Below are 19,617 nucleotides of genomic sequence, written 5' to 3' on the forward strand. Positions count from 1 at the left end.
GCGGCTCCCGCGTGAGAAGTGCCAGGGCCGACTCCCCAGGGTGGCGCCGAGCCGCTGCAGGGCGTCCGGTTTCAGCTTTGCCCCTCCCCGGCTTTTGCAGAGCCTGGGAGACTTGTGGAAGCGGGAAGGGACCGGCGCATGGACACCCTTTGGAGGGAGGTCTGGGGCTACACTGCCTTACATTTTTTGCAGATCAGACTCCTTAGAAGTTAGCTCCGACGTAGCTCACCACCATCCCCTTGTGAGCTTTCGGATTTCCATTGTGCAGATGCAGAAACTGAGGTCAGATACCTTCGGCGGCTTGCACGGGATCTGCGTGGGGCAGGGCCAGGACTCCAACTCCAGCCCGGCCTGCCAATCTGAGGCGCATTCGGAAGCCTGGGACCCACACGCGGTAGGGGTGGGGCAAAAAGGCAAGAGCTCCTCCCCCTCCGCGTTCTCATTCCCACATTTTGTGTCACTCCTGTATTCACTTTTAAGTCCCTTCGCCCCCCACCGCCTGTGTCGGTCACCAGCCTGGGTGGATTTTTCCAGATCCCCACGATGCCACCCCACCCTAAACAAATCCCTTCTTTCTCGCGCCCGTGTCCCCACCCCGACATTTTTTCGGAGCCTGCCCTCTGTTATTTATATCCACTGGAGCGGCCCAAGAATGTTCCGAAGCTGACCTAATCGCCACCTGCTCGGCCTCCCCTCCCCTCCCGCTCGCTCCTGCGCTGGTGACCCGGCGGCCGCGTCCTCCCCTGGCAGGCGAGAGGGGGCGAGGGCCGGCGAGGGCGGACGCCCGGGCGCTCGGAGGATCCAGACCGCGCAAATTCGCTCGGGGTTGGAGAGCCGGGTGCCCTCCCATTAGTGCGCCCTCAGGGGGAGGACGCGGAGCTCTGGGAAGCCCAGGATCACGTTCTCTCTTCTTACCCACTCGATACACACCGACACCCCCCCCCCATCCCCGACACACACACACTCACAGAGGAGTGTGAGTACGTGTGCGCGGATTTTTAAACCGTAGCTTTAAAAATAGCGAAATATGTTTCTAGTAAACCCGGGAGGAATTACTGGCGCGTTCTTTGTGCAGATAAATCCGCTCATAAATTGGAAAGGGCCAGAAGGGAATGAATGAAGGTAATTGCAGGGGGTAGTATGAGTTGCTGAGGGTGGACTTGCTCCGTAGTCCCGGTGAGAGGGCGAAACTGCCTCCCCAAGACCCAGTGCGGCACCCAAGACCATTGGTCTGAGGCCTCAGCCGCTTGGCAAGTGGTGCCTGAGGTGTGGGTCCTTGCCTGGGTTCTCACAAGGGAGTGTGCCCAGCAGGATGAACTTCTGAAACCAGGCTCAGCACCCACTCTCGGCTGCGTCTTGGACAAGTCCCTTTTCTCCGTGTCTGTTGCTGGCCTCCCAAATGGGCCGTGTGCCCTGGCTAATTGCGGATTGTAAAACAACTGCAAATGAGAAGAGCTGGGGTAGTGTCTGATGACAGTCAGGGTGGTTTGTGTTATTTAAAATCTGTTAACATCCCACCTAGTGCCTGAGGGCCTTTAGGCACCTAGACAGAAAGTGTGAAAACACAAGAATGAAATTAATTACAGGAGCCACTTATTAAAACCCCATTAAAAAGCAAGGCTGCAAGCCAGGCCCTGGGGTCTGGGGAAGCCAGGTCACAGAGACTCAGAAAACAGGACTGTTAATGAGATCACGAGGAGTGGATGCCGGTGTAAAACATCTGGCTTCCCTTGGGTTCAATCTGGAAGCAGAAAGCAGAAATGTCGCAGCTGATCTTAATTGCCCCTAAGGTACCATAGGGAGAAAAAATAAACCCCAACCCAGAGCACACCAAGCTGCTTCAAAAGGGAAAAAGACAGAGCTGCTCTTGAAAGACAACCCCCTGTTAGGGCTGCCCCCAGGGCTCAGATTTCTATGCTCCACAGCCAGAGCCCCTACACACTCACACTGCTCTATCAGTGGAGTGCCCAGCTTGAAGAGACTTCAAGATGAGATGCCCAAGGTCAGAGGGCTGGATAGACAGAGACCTACAGACGTGGTTTGGCTTGAGGCACCAAGTGGCAGATTGGTCCAGAGCCCAAGTTTGAAACATTCACAGACTCACTCACCTTGAGCATCTGGAATGTCCTAACCCCTGTGCCTTCACCTGTTTGTTTATTTATTTAGTCACTCATTTATCCAACCAAGAAAACATTTGAATTTTTGCTCTATGCTAAGCCCTATGCCAGGGTATTGGGAACACAAAGATAAATAAGGCAGGGCTCTAAGTGCACAATAATGATTCTCTGTGGACATGAAGTACTCTGGGAGAAGAGAGACAGAAGAGACTGCCTTCCATGGGTGGTGACACTTGATGGGTCTTGATGAGCAGGAATTCGTCATGTGGAGAGGCATTCTAGGCGGCAGTACCAGGGTGTGCCAAGCCCCAGGGGTGTTAGCATATGACCCAGCAATTCCACTTTTCGGTGTCTGTCCTAGACAAACGTGTACAAGTGCATGAAAACATACAAAGATGTTTGCATGTAGTATTGTTTGCAATAAGGGGAAACAGAAAACGAATGTCCATAGGAGTGCCATGGTTAAATAACCTAAAGTTCATTCATGCTTTGGATTACTCTGCAGCACCTAAAATACATGGTATCTAGAGATGTGTTCTTCTATGAAGATCTCCAAGGCACTGTTGAGTGAAAAAAAAAAAAAGCAAAGTGCAGCACACACAAAATATTCAGAGAGAATATTCACCAAATTTATTTCTGTAATTAACTCTAGTGAGATGTATAGAATTGGTAAAGGAGACTTTTGTAAGGTTAGAAAATTAACAGTGAGAATGTACTTATGTGTAAATTGTATATTTAAAATAAAGAGTCTTTTAGGAGATGGTGAGTGGGTCTTATTGTCTAAAACAGTGCTGTCCAAATAGAATCTTTGGCAGCGAGGGAAACATTCTATAGCCTCACTGTCCAATGCTGTAGCCATTGAAATGTGATTAGTGTGGTTAAGAAGCTGAATTTTAAATTTAATCTAATTTTAATTAACTAAAAATGTAATAGCCACAAAGCTAGTGGCAACTGAATTGTACAGTTCTGGTCTAGAATATTGAGTTTACGATCTGGTGGAGGCAGATGAGAGATGAGGCTGGTAAGATAGGTTGGGATGGAATGAATGGTGAAGCTTTGCAAGGTGGGCTGAAGAATTTGGACTTTATCCTACAGGCACAGTGGGCAGTGTGGATGAGAGTGACTAGATAAAGGTAACTCTGGCAGCCCTGCAGAGGGTAGATTAGAGTGGGCAGAGGGCTGAAGGCTGCTGTGTTTCTCTCCGTGGCCTCTGGACATTGCCCCAGCATTCCTGACTGGCAGCTGAATAAAGTATTCTGACTCGATAGCTATGTTTTTAAGATCTCAGGCAACCCCAGAGTTATTGAGAAGGGTTAACCTCAGTGGGGGAGGCTGTTTTTGTGTTGGAACGCAGGAAGAACAGCAGATGGATGACATTAGAGTGAAAATGCATAGCAGGTTTCAGAGTGGGGACTTTAATGAAAGCTTCTCCAGGGTCAGGAATTTGCCTGGAGCAGATTCGTTGGAAATGCCTCTGCAGAGTCCAGGTGTACAGGAGGGTTCTGCTCAGGAAGCCTGCCCTGGCTCGTGTGGGCCCTTCCCTGAAGTCCACAGGGTCCTCCTGAAAGAATTCTAGTGGAAAATCCACTCCGTTGTCTGCCGTTCATGGAACACCCACTATGCCAGATACCATGCCTGGTGCTTGGTCCACAATGCAAACACGGCACACATGGTCCCTGACTTCATGGAGTTTTCCACTAAAATCAAATTAAGGCCCAAATACATAGTTACCCTTTGTAGTAAGTGTTTTAAGGGAAACAGGAACATTCAAAGGACATGGTACTGAGAGAATAAGTAAGGGAGCATTAAGAATATAGGCGCCCTAGCCAGTTTGGCTCAGTGGATAGAGCGTCGGCCTGCGGACTGAAGGGTCCCAGGTTCAATTCTGGTCAAGGGCACGTACCTTGGTTGCGGGCACATCCCCAGTAGGGGGTGTGTAGGAGGCAGCTGATCGATGTTTCTCTCTCATCAATGTTTCTAACTTTCTATCTCTCTCCCTTCCTCCCTGTAAAAAATCAATAAAATATATATATTTTTTAAAAATATAGGAGGATCAGAGAAGACCTTTCCGGAAGTTTAAGCTTCTCTACCCACAGAAGCCCCCAAAACCCAAAAGACAAGTAGAAGTCATCTAGGTGATGAGGGAACCTAAGAGAGAACATTCTAGTTAGGAGGACTGAGGTGTGCAAAGGCCACGACATGGAGATGACCTTCTAGAGAAGAAGGGTAGAGTGGGTAGGGCATGGTGAATGAGAGGGGGAGGGAAGAGGGACGGGCGGTACCCAGACACCACAGGCATTGTCTTACTCTGAGTGCAGAAATGAAGCAGAAGAGAGACCTCAGTGTGTTTCTGGATATCATGTGAGGAATAGATTAGAGCAGGGGATCGGCAAACTGTGGCCTGGGCCACCTACAAGCTAAGGATGGGTTTTATATGTTTAAACAGTTGAAAAATATCAAAAGGAGAATAATATTTTGTAACACATGAAGGTTCCAGGAAATTCAAATGTCAGTGTCCCCAAATAAAGTTTTATTGGAACACGGCCTCGCTTATTTGTTTACAAAGTGTCTATGGCTGCTTTTGCACTGTTGAATAGTTACAGCAGAGACTGTATGGCCCGCAAAGCCTAAAATATTTACTATCAGGCCCTTTACTCTCAAATATGCTGATCCCTGGATTAGAGGGAGACAAATAGCAGGGAGACCAATGAGGAGGTTGCCACAGTCAAAAGTGCAAGAGCAAAGTGGCTTTTGCTAGAGTGGTAGCCGTGGGGGTACTCCGTGTAGGGACTGAAGAAGTATGTGGGGAGGTCGGTAGATCTTGCTGATGAGTTAAATGTGGATGCTAAGTGGGGAGAGATATTTCAAAGTGGCTCCCAACCTGAGATCTTGGAGTGGACTCTGGACCACAGTAAGATATTAGTGGGGCAGTTGGCAAAATTTGCACCAAGTTTATTGATTAGTGTTATTAGCGCTAATTTCCTCACTTTGATAATTGTATGATGCTTGTGTAAGATGTTACATTTGTGGATTTATGGAAGAGTATATTGAAATTCTTTGCAAACTTTATGCAACGCTTTGTAAGTCTGAGATTATTTCAAAATGAAAAGTTAAAAAAAATAAAGGAAAACAAACAAAGGAAAAATATGACTCCCTGGTTTTTAGCTTGAAGTGCCATTTACTGAGATGGGGGCAATGTGAAAGAGGCAGGAGGAGAAAGGAAGATCAAGACTTCACTCTTGGACACATTGGGTTTGAGATGCTGAGATGTCCAAATGGTCGTGTCAAGAAGGCGCGGCCAGGTACTATTCTGGACATCATGGATGAGCTCCGAGACCTGGGGGAAGGTGAGGAAACCATGCAACTCAACCTCGGAAAGGCAGCTCTGTGCCTGGGGGGAGGCAGGGCTGGGGTGGCGAAGCGGGGGTGCATGTGTTTGCAGTGTCTGTGGTACACAGGCATTCTGCTCAGCACTTGGTCACTGGAGCCTCTTAACAACCCAGTCCAGTAGGACTTATTCTTCCCGGTTTACAAAGGAGATAACAGGCTCAGGAAGGTGCTAAGATGAGCTCAAACACGCAACTAGGAAGTGGAAATGTGAGGGCTGTCTGACCCCAACACAGTTGCTGAGTTGGTGATGCTGAGCATCCACGGGCGTGGGTTTATTAGTTTCCTAGGGTAGGGCTGTCGAAATAAGTGACCACAAACTGGGTGGCGTAAAACAACAGAAATACCTTCTCTTACAGTTCTGGAGGCCAGAAATCCAAAATCAAAGTGTTGGCAGGACCATACTCCCTCCCCAAGCTCTGGGGGACAGTCTTTCCTTGTCCTCCTAGCTTCTGGTGGCTCCTGACAGTCTGATGACCTTTGGTATCTCCTGGCTTATAGCCATATCACTCCAATCTCTGCCTCTGTCTTCAGGTCATCTTCACGTCAGTCTGTCTCTTTGTATCTGTGTCTCGTCTTCTTCTGTCTCACTCTTATAAGGACACTCGGCCACTGGATGTAGGGCCTACTCTGATAATGGCAGCTCTGTGCCTGTGGGGATGCAGGACCCAGGGTGGCGAAGGGGGGTGCATGCATTTGCAGAGTCTGTGGTACACAGGCATTCTGCTCAGCCCTTGGTCACTTGAGCCTCTCAACAACCCGATCCAGTAGGACTTATTCTTCCCAGTTTACAAAGAAGGCCACAGCCTCCCATCTTAAAATCCTTAACTACATCTGCAAAGAGCCTTTTTCTAAATGAAGTAACATTCACAGGCTCTGGAGATCAGGAGGTAGCTACATCTTTTCAGGGACCGCCATTCACCCACGTCACTGGACTGGAGAGGGCTACAGCGGTTAGCCTTGGAAAGCTAGTAAAATACTTCCTGAACTTGAAAAGCAGCCTGACTTTCAGAGTTTCTCTCCATCCAGTTTCACAAATGTGTCTCTTTGCAGAATGGATCAGCAGCCTCAATGCTGCCAACACCAATGTGGCTTGGACTTCTAGATGGCCTATAATTATGACAAAACTCTCAGACTCTGGGGCCTAATGACACAGGGATAGCCAAGCACAAAGGGTAGCATACAGTAACTGTGTCTGGGAGGATGCCCACTCAGAGTTTTGAGTGTTGGGGAGGATGCGTGTAGATTGTACCAAGATACCCGCCCCCTCTCCGAGGCTACTGGCTTCCCCAGTAAGAACCACAGTTACCCTGGCAGCTCACTGCCTTCCTCTACAAGGACAAACTTAGCTAGGGTTCCTTGGGCAAGTTTTTTGTCACAGGCTCTTAGAGTTAACATGTCATAGTAGGGACAGGAGCCAAAACAGGGCAGAGAAGAGGGGAGTGGGAAGAGGGGAGTGTGAAGGAATGCAAATGTAGTTCTCCCAGTCCCACTAGCACATGACTCACCCACTCGTAGGGAACTGGCTTGGCTGTCACACAGAGGGAACCATTTTTATTTCTGTCACTTGGGAGTCCTGCAGTCCTGGAACAGCCCTCTGGCATCAGAAGAGTGAGGAGAAGGCACTGCCAGAACTCAAACCCTGGTTTCTGACTCTCTGGTTCCTGATTCTCTGGTCTCTGTTCTTTCCATGATGGTTATCTGACTGGTGAGAACAGCAAAGAGCTTCTTCACTACCTTTATTAGGCCTTATCAGTAAATAACGTATCACAAGGAGATAATATAACTTCTATTTGTGGAACACTTTACAGTTTGCAGAGCACTTTCACGTATAGTATTTCAGCACTCTGGCAGTTGCCCTGAAAATCTGGCTGCCTGGAGAAGTTTCCTGGCACCCTGGACCTACGGTATTCCAGGACAGGATGCTGATTTAGTGTGGAGATGGTGCCTCTTCCCCCACGGTAAAGACAGAAGGCAGGTTTTTTTGGTAATTACACAGCTGTCTGACACTTCCAAAGCTACCCAAAACTGTACTTTTGGAAATGAATGCTACTCCCAGAGGGTGGGAGCCATGCCCTCTTTTAGCATTATTACAAATTTATTTATATTTGGGCACTTAAATATGTATTGGCGATGCCAAGCTGCAAGGACTCTGAATGCTGTATTCAGTCTGTTTCCAATCCTTTAGGAGGAATTTCAACTTGTTCCCTGCAAGCTCTGCAGAATCCTTGAGGCTGTCATTTGCAAACCGCTGGATGCAGTAACTCTGTGTGGGAAGCCTGCACACACCATCCACATGGACTATAGATGGTTTTGCAGTCTCAGCGGAACATTTGGATCCACAGACAGCTTGATCAGAATCAGAGTCACCTATTAGCCTGCACCAGGAAAACAGTTCCTACTTGATGGAAATTTCCCGCAGGGAGGCCAGAGTTCAAAGCGGTCACTGGTTTCTGTCGCTTTAACAGCAAGTCACAGGATCACAGATTTTAAAGCTGGAAGAGATCTGAGCCACCTCGCCCCTCTCCTTGATTTTATGATGAGGAAACGCAGGCATAGAAAAGTGAAATAATGAACCCAAGATCACAGAGTCTAAGAACAATGCTCTTACACCACTGTGTTATGTCATTTGTTCCAGATAAAACACCTAAGCCACATATTGTTTTGCTGATCAAAGAAACTGGCATTATTTAGGGTCATGCTCATGGTCTGCCCAGCTTCCAGTATGAACACGAGACCTTTATTTGCTATCACCAGCAACTTTTGAATGAGTTGCCTCGTGATGCCTTATGTCAAAGGTTGTGTCACAGACAGGACCAAAACATCTATAAACGGAGTTGCATGGCACAACCTCTCAATGGCATGAAACCAGAGCAATGCTTCACCATTCACCTCATTATCTGATTAGCAGCATTAAAAAAATATGTATGAAATGCTTTTGTCCACCCTGCACCTGATAGCTCACCAGATGGGAGTGAATGACATCAAGCCTCAGTCTAGACCAGCCATGGGCAAACTACAGCCCGTGGGCCGGATCCGGCCCGTTTGAAATGAAAAAAACTAAAAAAAAAAAAAAAAAAAAGACCGTACCCTTTTATGTAATGATGTTTACTTTGAATTTATATTAGTTCACACAAACACTCCATCCATGCTTTTGTTCCGGCCCTCCGGTCCAGTTTAAGAACCCATTGTGGCCCTCGAGTCAAAAAGTTTGCCCACCCCTGGTCTAGTCAGTTATTTTCTAGGGAAGCAAAGCAAAACCCAGGGTAAGAAGGCCCCAAAGCACAACCTGAAACAAAGTTCTTTCCTGGCAGGTGAGGAAGGTTTCCACTGGCCACATGTAGTTTGTTTAGGCCACCAGGGAAAACTCCCCAATCCTAAAAACAGACTTTGGGGAAACCTAGCATTAAGCAGGGCATATCCTTTGCTCATGAATCCATGATGGCTAACTATGGCCTCCATGCCTTTCCATTTCTCCCTCCTCTTTCCCCTTCGTCAATCTCTCAAGATTCAGTTTAAGTGTCGCCTTCTCTGGAAGACTTCCTTTGACACTGTCCCTTCTTTATGCCACTCTAACCTTAAAGTGACTTTTCTCTCTGCCCCCCATCCCACCAGAACCCAAAGCTCCCTCTCTCACTAAGCTTATCACACTCTATAGTGGTTGTGATACAATAGGCAGTCAGACAGGCATGAGCAGAGTAGAAGTGATAGGCCAATTACAGGTCACCAGGGCTGAAAGCCCCCAGGTGCCTAACAACGGACAATTGCATATCATTGATCAAGCGATTTGTCTCCCTGACTGTTCATATCGATGGTCATGAGGTTCGGATCTTCCCTTAACTTTTCCTCCCCTGGCATGTTACTAGTCATGCCATAGAGCCCCTTAGAGGAGGAAGTAGGGGCCCAGAAAACAGGACTCCCATACAAGCCCTTGCATGACCATTTCCTTAAGCATTAAGCCCTCAGTACAATGAGGTTCTGACCTGCATCAAAAAATCTTAAGAATGAAGCCTCAGGTCTGTTGACAACAGACAGAGTTTTGGTCAAACTAGAGATAACATCTAGGCCTCACTTGTGTTTCAGCTCCAGGCCCAGAAAAGCAGCAAGGCCAGCCAGGGTGACGCCATGGCTGACATCAGGACCAGCTGTGATGACTATCAGTGCAGACTATGACCTTGAGGGGACACACCTGAAAAGTTGATGAATATTTGGTTGAGATCCTACCCTGAAATCCCCCTTTTGGAAAGCAGGTAAAAATCCTCAAAGAATTCAGTGCTCTCCCTCCCAAACCCTGAGCACACCCTCACTTTTCCTCCTCTCCTTCCCCCAGATGGGTTTTCTTTGCATTTTTCTTCTAAGCTCCAAGGGCCCTTCTTTTACTCTGTAGCTTGTTTTCTGAGCCCATACAGCCCAGCTGGCTCACTTCTTCTACCTCTGCGACTTTCCAAATAAACTTTTGCTTGTATTTGAGTCTTGGCTCTGAATTCTTTCTCAGCTAAAATTCAAGGACCATGGTCTAACATCTGGTGCCATTCACCACTAACAATTGTAGGTTTACCTGTCTGTTAAAAGGCACACTCCATGGGGGCAAAGAGCATTTTTCATTTTAGCATTCTCTTTGACTGAAATAGTGCCAGGAACAGAGTAGGTTTTTGATGTCAGTAGAATGAATGAAATTTGAATTCTTCTGCCTGCCATTCAACTTCCCCCTTTATGGGCCTTTCTTACTTTGCCAATGTGATTCTCAATGTGATCAATTTTCTCCTCTACAGGCTGTCTCCGACCCTATTCATAAATACCATTGCCCTCAAGCCAAACACCATTAGGGTCACTCCTGTACACAGTTGAACTTAGAATTCACTGATCATTGAAACAGAGGATGCCTACCATGGGGATTCTCTTCTCCTTCCCCCAGCCAAGTCCATGAAATTCCAATTTCCCTGTGAGACTTTCTTAAATACTTCTTTTTCCATTCGATTATTTTCTGATTGCATCTAAAAAGTCTTGGTTGGCATGCCACAATTTAGTACTCAACTGTGTTTTGTCTTGAATTGTTTACTTGTTTCACAAGTATTTTTCTTCTCTTCTCCGTGTGTTGTAAACCCTTTAGGGGCCCAGTCATCTCTTATGTTTCAGTATTCCTCCAGAAATGAACACCCTACTGAGGTGAAACTTAAGGCTGGTCTGAATAAAGGGGGCCATGTTGCTTTTGTAACACAGCTACAAGCCAGCAGGGGAGAGGCAGCCAACTTGCCCTGCTGGTGGTTTATCTTCCCATCAAAACAGCACTTTGGAATTTTTCTTCAGGAGCATTCATTTCTTTCCAAAAGGAATATCTTGAAATGTCTTCCATCCCTACTTGGCCTTCAGTGCAGGCTCTACCGTTAATGCATGTGTCTCCTCTCACCTTACCAAAGCGCCTGGCTCCGGGCTTAGCGGGTGGAAGGAAAGGTCCAGCAGTCCCAGACTAACCCCAGCTCCAACCTGGCTCGTCGCAGAAAGTGGGGTGCATCCAAACCATCTCCTCTCGGGCCAGGCGGGACACCTCTGACGCTCACTGCCTTGGCATTAGGCGGAAGTCAGGACATAAGACCTCTAAGCCGTTCTGGCCAGCACGCCCTCCAGCTCATCATTGCCCCAGCTGCTCGCTAGGCGGACGCTCCGCAGGTTTGGGGAAAGCTGCGCATTTCAACCACTCTCCACAGGGAAACCGATCCCACTCAGCTGGAGGAATCCAAGTACTCCACACCGACCCGCGGGGAAGTCGCTAGTTTTCTACAAAGCCGCCTTTCTCCTGTACGGATCAGCCAATGGCAAAGCCCGAGCGGCGTGACCACCAATTAAAAGACAGAGAAGGCGGAGCCTAATCTTTGATTGACGTGTGGTCGTCTGCGGACCCGCGGAGGCCTGGCAGCGTCGCGTCCGAAGAGGCTTCAAGTGGGGTGGCATAGCCCTGGCGGCCATCTTTATTCCTGGCAAGTCCGCGGGCTGGAATAGATCAGAGCCAATACGTAGGCGACCTCCCATTTCTTTAGGGAGCTCAAGACCCCGCCCCCTCACACACTTCCCATCTCTCCGCGCGCGCCCCCACCTTCCCGGGAGAGGCCGAGAGGGGCGGGGCCGGAACTAGAAGGTAGTGGGAAGCCGGGAACCTGTTTGGCGGGAAGTTGGCCTGTTTGGCGGGAAGTTGGACCCGTTCCCTGCTCCCCACCCTTTTTCTCCCCAGAGGCTTCTCTATCGTCCCTCCATAATCTCTGCGTACGGCAGAGTACCGCTTTGCACGGACGACGCGATGGCCCCCAAGAAACGCCCAGAGACCCGGAAGCCCCTCGAGATGGTGGTGTGCCCCAAGAGCAAGAAGAGCAGGAGCCCCCGGGAGCTGGAGCCCGCGGCCAAGAAGCTCTGTGTGAAGGGCCCCGGTACTGCGCGCCTGCTGCTGTAATCGTTCCGCCGTGGGGTGCTCACGCAGGAGGCAGGAGGCTGGAGCGGGGGACGGGGCTTCTAGGTCGCGGAGGCTGCCCCAATCTCAGATGCCTCGGGCTGCGCGTCTGCAGAGCCTTTGACACCATAGAGTTTGGGCTTCACCTCCCTCCGGTGGCGAAAAGAGGCAGATGAGTTCCATTACATAAGACACCACAGACTTTTCAAATTCCTTCTTTGTACCAGGATTTAAAATATATATATTTTTTTTATTGAGTTAGAACATCGATCAGCTGCCTCCTGCACACCCCCTACTGGGGATGTGCCGCAACCAAGGCACATGCCCTTGACCAGAATCGAACCTGGGACCCTCCAGTCTGCAGGCCGGCGCTCTATCCACTGAGCCAAACTGGTCAGGGCTGTACCTGGATTTTTAACACACCGAGGGCTGCTTAAAATAATCCCTCCTTGCTGGTGCTCTGTGTAGCTGTGGGTCCTTAGCTTTAGCTCTGCGAGCCCTCCATTTCCTTAGAAAGCACTTTCTGTGAGGTTGGTTGGGGATTGACCCTAGGGCTCTAAGGAGAGTGGGGGAACTCAAAAACTGGAGCAGGGGTTGTTGATGAAGTGGGGTGTTGTTGTTTTTTTTGTCCACGAGAAAAAAGAATTGGTTGTCACGGGGCGGGATTCATAGAGATCGGATTCTCAAATACATCTTGGTCATCCCGAGTGGCTTTGTTCCTGGTCTCAGTGGCTCTGCCTCTCCCAAAGTAGCCTAGTTAGAGCCACGTCAGATGGCGCTAGATCCTGCTGCTTTCCAGGAGAACAGATTGGACTTGGGCCAACAACTGGTTCCCTCTACATTATTTTAATATAGGGTTTAAAGATACTTCTTTCCCTACATAGTCATTCCTGTGCTGTACAAAAATGATTGCATAATTTTTTTATTATGCAATATGTGTGATTTTAAAATTGTCACCCAACCTTAGCACGAGTTTTCCAAACCAGACTAGGAAGAGTTCTGCATATACTTTATTCTCGTTTCTTTGGCTCAGCTCTCAGAAACCCGGCAAAATCACATTTAGTTTCATTTCAGAATTACTATTTTGGGGAAGGGGCCGAATCCCTATTCACTATTTATTTCTTGCGCTGTGTGAGACTGAGCAGACCATGGAAAGGCCTTCGGAGGTGATGGGAGGGATTGGCTATGCCAAATGAAGCAGCAAGGCTTTCTTCCCGGGATTTCAGCAGAAAAACCTTTCTTCATTAAGATTGGAGGGGAAAATATCTCTGTTCTACTTGGCAGGTTGTAGCAGAAGATCTGACTCAGGCTGCGTTAGGGAGAGGTTGACTAGCCTGCAGGTCCCACCACAATGCAGGAGCATCGTCAGGGCCCTCCATCACCACAAGCTGGGCAGAACCGCCTGGCCATCTCTACAGAAGGTGAGGCGTTTCCTGGCTGAAGTGCACAAGGGTTTGCATGGTGCTTTTGTATAACTGGATGCTTCAAAATTAGATGCTGAGTTGGTTTACCGGGTGGTCATATCACCCCTACCTTGGTGTCTGGCCTGTGGGCACTCATTCCAGCTATAAAGGCCCCAGCTGGAATGCACTCTGCCTCTTGCTTTCCAAGATTAGTTCATGTATAATTCAAATATTTTCACGCACAGAGCCAGGCAGTTAGTTTTCCTTTGGTGGGAGGACTTGGCCCTAGGAAGGCAGAGATTGGCAGCTTACCTAAGACTTGGGTTTTAATTCAACTTAATTCTTTTCTCTCTATCTCAGGATCTCCAGCAGTCCTTTTTGCACTCTCTGGCTTCTTACCGGATATCCCAAAAGGCTGCCCCTTTTGACAGGAGGGCCACATCCTTGACATGGCACCCAACTCACCCCAGCACCCTGGCCGTGGGTTCCAAAGGGGGAGATATCATGCTTTGGAACTTGGGCATAAAGGACAAGCCCACCTTCATTAAAGGGGTGAGCAGTCCCTGTGCCAGATAACTGTGCTGAAGAAGTGTTGAAGGAATGAAAAGTCAACCAGTGAAAAAGGAAATGATTGGGATCAAAAGTAACTGTGGGTATTTTCAAACAAGTAAATGATGATACTCACATTTTTATTGAGTGCCTGCTCTTAAAATATTAGAAGGTATAAAGTACTGATCACCCTCTAGTAAGTCATCACATAGAATAGAATCTAAGCCTCTTAATAACTCTTGACCTCATCTTGTACTGCTGTATTTCCACACTTCCTATACTTTAGCCACGCTAGCTATTTCTATTCCTGAAACTGGGTCTTGGCATTTGCTGTTCCCATTGGCTGGAGTACTCTTTCTCATGGTCTTCTCCTGGCTGGTTCTCCCTTATTGTTTAGGTCTCAGCTCAATACACTTCAAAGAGTTCTCACTGACCACTCTGTCTAAAGTAGCCTCCATCCCATCCAATCACTTCATATCTCCCTGCTTCACTTTCCCCCCCACAATGTTTATTAATATCTGAAATGTGTTACCTATTTATTAACTTTGCCCACTGGAAAGTAAGCTCCACAATGGCAGGGATCTTGTCTTTCTGGTCCACCACTTTGTCCCTAGTGCTTAGAACAATGTTTGGCCTAGAGTCGCTGCTTTATATTTGTTGAATGAATGAGGGGCTTGACATGTAGCTGGGTAGATAGGATGTAGACATACACAATAACTAGCATGCAGCTGCTAAATGCTATAGAACATGAGAGAAGGAAGAACCTCTTTCAAATTAGGGTCTATAGAGAAGGCTTCATGGTTGAGTGAAGATCGAGGAAGAACAATATTTACATAAATGGAGATGAAAGGAGGAAAGGCAGAGTGTGTTTGGGACAAGGTTTGGGATAGAGTTTTTCAGGGATGGTCTTAATCATGCTGGTATTTATCATGTCACTGAGAGGTGAGGGTGTTGGCCCTTCCACTAAAGAGAAGACCCTTAGCTTGCCCAGCTGGATTCTGGGCTGTACTATGAAAAGTGATGCTCTGGTTGAGAGCGAAAACCACAAACTCCCATGACTAAAGAAGCTAAACAGATAAAAGAATGATGTTCGGTGGTAGGGTCAGTGATAAACTGGAGATGGTTGACATGTAAGAATCTAGGTCCCATACTATCAGGTCTGATTTTTTTTCAGGAGCCTGAAGTCCTGGTTATTTACATGAAATGTTCTGATATTTTTAAATTGTGGTGAAATACATACAACAATATTTAGCATTTAACCATTTTTAAATATACAGTTTAGTGGCATTAAGTACATTCACTTCCTCTAGAACTTTTCATCTTTAAATCTGAAACTCTATACTGATTAAACACTCTCCATTCTTCCATCCCCCAGCCCCTGGCAACCAGCATTCTACTTTCTGTCTCTATGATTTTGACTATTCTGAGTATGTCATATAAGTGAAATTATACAATATTTATCCTTTTGTGACTGGCTACTTAGCATGATGTCCTCAAGGTTCGTCCATGTTGTAGTATGTGTCAGAATTTCCTTCCTTTTTAAGGCTGAATAATATGCTACTGTATGTGTTTACCACATTTAGCTTATCTGTTCATCTGTCAACGGGCACTTGGATTGCTCCCACATTTTAGCTATTGTAAATAATGTAGCAATGCCTGGGGGTGTACAAATACCTCTTTGAGTCCCTGCTTTCAGTTCTTTTGGGTATATACCCGGAAGTGGAATTACTGAATCATATGGTAACTCTATGTTTAATTTTTTGAGGAACTGCCATACTGTTAAAAATTGTGACAGCACCATTTTATATTCTCACCAATAGTACACAAGGGTTTCAATTTAAAACATCCTGATTTTTCATGTTAGGAACTAAATAAAATTGAGCATGCTCTATTGCTAAACAAAACACATCTGTGAACTGAATTCTTCAGCTCACCATTTTCCATCTCTGATTTGGAGATAGAAGAGGCCAAGGATAAATCCAGAATGAATTCTCTTAAGTGAAGAGTTAAAGCAGTCCATCGGAAACAGCCAGGTTAGACAGGCTCGGGAGATTAGGATTCAAGGTATGAGATGGATGTTGAAGAAAACAGGTGTCGAAAGCCGGAAGAAAGGCAGCCGGCAGAGTGCTGTGGACAGTGCTCAGTGGTCTTCCTGCCCAGCTGGTGAGACAGGACTGGGAAGAGCAGCTTTAAATTGGTCAGAACCAGAGCTCAGGCAGGAAGAGATTTATATTTTTATAGAAATCCAGGGAATAGAGAAAATTAATATGTAGCCTAAAGGTATCCTTGGGGAAGAGCCTCCCAACCAAAACGGAATGACAACTGTCTTGAACTTACCAAGGCTTTTGGTTTACACCACCCTTTAGTATAATGTGCACTTAAGTGAAGTTTCCTCACACCATTGTGGAGATTGGTCTGGACATTTGAACTTTGACTAGCAGGTTGGCACAGAAGGTTATGGTGGTCTGGAAAACTGTCTATTTTTATTCCCAGATACTGACAACAAAGTTGATTTGAGACCAATGACTGCGGGAACTGTAGTGCCTCATTTTGTCACTTCTTTAGTCACCTGACCTTGACTTTCATCTTTACATCTTTCAGACCCTTGGGAAGGGAACATGTATTACACTTTCAAGAAGATAAATTTTATTCTCATTATAAAAATGATTTATGTTCATCATAAGAAATTCAAACAATACAGAGGAAAGTTTAAAGAATCAGGTAATTACTACCTGAAATTCCCACTTTGTACACCTTTCTGTGTAGGTATACACTATTCACACACTCATATTTCTACTTATATTATTGCATATCCATCACTCCTAAAGTTTTCTCTTTTTTAAATATATTTTTATTGATTTAGAGATGGAGAGAGAGAAACATCAATGATGAGAGAGAATCATGGATCAGCTGCCTCCTGCACACCCCTCACTGAGGATCAAGCCTGAAACCTGGGCATATGTCCTGACCAGGAATTGAACCGGTTCATAGATCCATATTCCACCACTGAGCCACGCCAGCCAAACCCCTAAAATTTTCTTATGACCCTTTTGTAATCTTTCTTCCTTCTGTCCCCTAAAAACCATTTATCTACTTTCTATTCCTATTGATTAATTTGCATTTTCTAGACTTTTATATAAACGGCACTATACAATATATATTCTTTCTATTGGCTTTTTTTAAATGTTATTTATTTATTTATTTAATTTCAGAGAGGAAGGGAGAGGAAGAGAGAAATAGAAATATAAATGATGAGATAGAATCATTGATAGCTGCCTCCCGCACGCCCCCACTGGGGATCAAGCCTGCAACCCAGGCATGTGCCCTGACTGGGAATCAACCGTGACCTCCTGGTTCACATGTCGATGCTCAACCACTGAGCCACGCCGGCTGGCTAGGCATGGCTTTTTCACTTAGTATAATTATTCAAGATTCATTTACATTTTTGTGGGTATCAGGTTTTTTTTCTTTCTGAGTAGTATTTCAGTGTATTAATATATCACAATTTATTTATTAATTTACCTGCTGAAGGATATTTGAATTTTTTCCAGTTATTGATAGTTGCAAAAATAAAAAAGCTGCTATGAACATTCAAGTACAAATCTTTGGGTGGATATATATTTTTCTTTTTTGAAAGTAAATGCCTATTTGTGGTTGGGTTATAGAGTAGATAGCTTTTAAAGATAGTTTTAAAACAAGAAAAGAAACCTAATAAAACCCCACGTATTTGCCATTTCCAGTGCTTTTCATCCCATTGTGTGATCCAGATGGCCTTTTGGTAACATTTCCTTCTGCCTTTAACATTTCTTTTATTGTAGGTTGGTTGGTGATGCATTTTTTTTTCTTTTGTTTATCTTAAAAAGTCAGTATTTTTCTTTTGGGAGGGCAGATATTTTTGCTGGGTATAGAGTTCTAGGTTCATAGGTTTTGGGGGGGCTTTTTTTTTTTAGACTTTAAATGATGTCTGCTGCAAAGTCTGTTCTCATTCTTATGTTTCTCTTTTCATAAGTTTTCCCTTTTCTGGCTGCTTGAAAAATGGTTATGATTTTCTTAGTGTCTTTTTCTATGTTTCTTTTGCTTGTGGTTCACTGAGCTTCTTGGATCTGTTAGTTTATAACTGCCATCAAATTTGGAAAACATTAGACCACTATTTCTTCAAAGAATTTTTTCCTCCTCCCTCTCTTTTTTTCTAGAACTCCAATTACATATATGTTAGGCTACTAGTATTGTCCTACATGTCACCAACGTGCTGTTCATCATTGGAAGCATAAATCTACGTTTAGTTTTAATATATAGTTTATTTAAGGCTTGAAAAATTTTTCCTACATAATCTTGTCATCTACAAATAACAAGTTTGATTTTTTTTCTTTTACCATTGTTATACTTCTTTTTTTGCCTAATTCCATTGACAAAGACATGTAATACATTGTTGAATATTGGCGATAGCAGACATCTTTGTCTTGTTTTTTGTGTGTGTTTTTTTTTTTTTACTATGAGGGTACGTTTATTAAAGCCGGGGATAGTAAAACAGGAAGGACTTAGCATAGAAGAAACTGGGCTGCCTTGACTCACTGGGAAGTCAGAGAAAACGGGGCCTTGGGACAGGTTCAGGGGATTAGCCTGGGACAAGCTGCTGCTGCCCATTGCTCCCCTGGTTGCAAGTCTTGTGGAGACCCTTAGAGGGTAGGAGATACATGCCTGTGGAAGAAGAAGATGGGGAAAGGGAATGGCATGTGCTGCTCCCCAGAGGGAGAGCGTGCATTGGGTGCTTTGTCTTGAGGCTTTTATCTTTGTCTTGTTCTTGATCATAGAAGGCTGTTATATTTTATCATTACGTATAATTTCTGCTACTTTTTATTGTGGTAAAATATACGTAACATAAAATTTATCATTTTAAACCTTGTAAGTGTATATCAAGTACTTTTATATTGTTGTGCAATCATCACCACTATTCATTTCCAGAACTTTTTCATCATTCCAAAATTAAACCCTGTACTTATTAAACAATGACTTTCTATTACCCTTTTCCCAGCCCACTAATCTGCTTCCTGACTCTATGAGTTTGACTATTCTAGGTACCTCATATAAATGGTGTCATACAATATTTGTTCTTTGGGTCTGGCTTCACTTAGCATAATGTTTTCAAGGTTCCTCTATGCTATATTCATGTCTTTTTTTATAGCTGAGTATTATTCCATCATGTAGATATACCACATTTTATTTTCCCGTTCATCTGTTGATGGACATTTGGGTTGTACCCACCTTTTGCTACTTTTTTACTACCTTTTGAACGTTCCTGTGTTTTTGTTTGAACATGTTTTCAGTTCTTTTGGATATATACCTAGGAGCTTGTTTGTTTTTTAAATACCCTTTATCATATTAAGTTCCTTTTTTATTCCTAGTTTGCCAAAAGTTCTTATTATGAATGATAATTGAATTTCATCAGATGCTTTTCTGTATCTACTGAAGTCAGTAAGCATATGATTTTCCCCCTTTATTCTGTTAATGTGGTAAACTATACTAATTGGTTTTTTGTTTGTTTGTTTGTTTTGATTTATTAGTTATACTAGAGGCCTGATGCATGAAATTCATGAAGAGTAGGCCTTCCTTGCCCCAGCTGCTGGCACTGGCTTCCCTCTGGCACCTGGGACCTGGGCTTCCCTCGCAGTCCCGGCTTTGTCCGGAAGGTTGTCCAGTCTAATTAGCATATTACACTTTTATT

At 45.3% G+C, this 19,617-nt stretch overlaps 2 protein-coding genes across 5 annotated transcripts in view; one reads left to right on the forward strand and one right to left on the reverse strand.

Moving 5' to 3' along the window:
* PACSIN3 (protein kinase C and casein kinase substrate in neurons 3) overlaps positions 1 to 2,832 on the reverse strand; it is an 11,101-nt gene extending 8,269 nt beyond the window's left edge. Inside the window, exon 1 of one of the 2 annotated variants that reach the window (XM_005870806.2) lies at positions 182 to 2,832. The gene's annotated coding sequence lies outside the window, so the exon portion shown is untranslated. The remainder of the gene's footprint in view (positions 1 to 181) is intronic. The other variant, XM_014543380.1, reaches the window with a different exon arrangement.
* Positions 1 to 19,617, forward strand: part of DDB2 (damage-specific DNA binding protein 2, 48kDa) — a 32,593-nt gene that overhangs the window by 4,737 nt on the left and 8,239 nt on the right. The window contains exons 1-4 of one of the 3 annotated variants that reach the window (XM_005870811.2): positions 11,559 to 11,637; positions 11,731 to 11,923; positions 13,228 to 13,364; positions 13,707 to 13,898. In XM_005870811.2, the coding sequence (XP_005870873.1) occupies positions 11,797 to 11,923; positions 13,228 to 13,364; positions 13,707 to 13,898 (456 nt within the window). In that variant the 5' untranslated portion in view covers positions 11,559 to 11,637; positions 11,731 to 11,796. The other 2 variants (XM_014543378.1, XM_014543377.1) reach the window with 2 other exon arrangements.

The sequence above is a fragment of the Myotis brandtii genome, unplaced genomic scaffold, assembly GCF_000412655.1.
Source record: "Myotis brandtii unplaced genomic scaffold, ASM41265v1 scaffold324, whole genome shotgun sequence".
Taxonomy (NCBI): domain Eukaryota; kingdom Metazoa; phylum Chordata; class Mammalia; order Chiroptera; family Vespertilionidae; genus Myotis; species Myotis brandtii.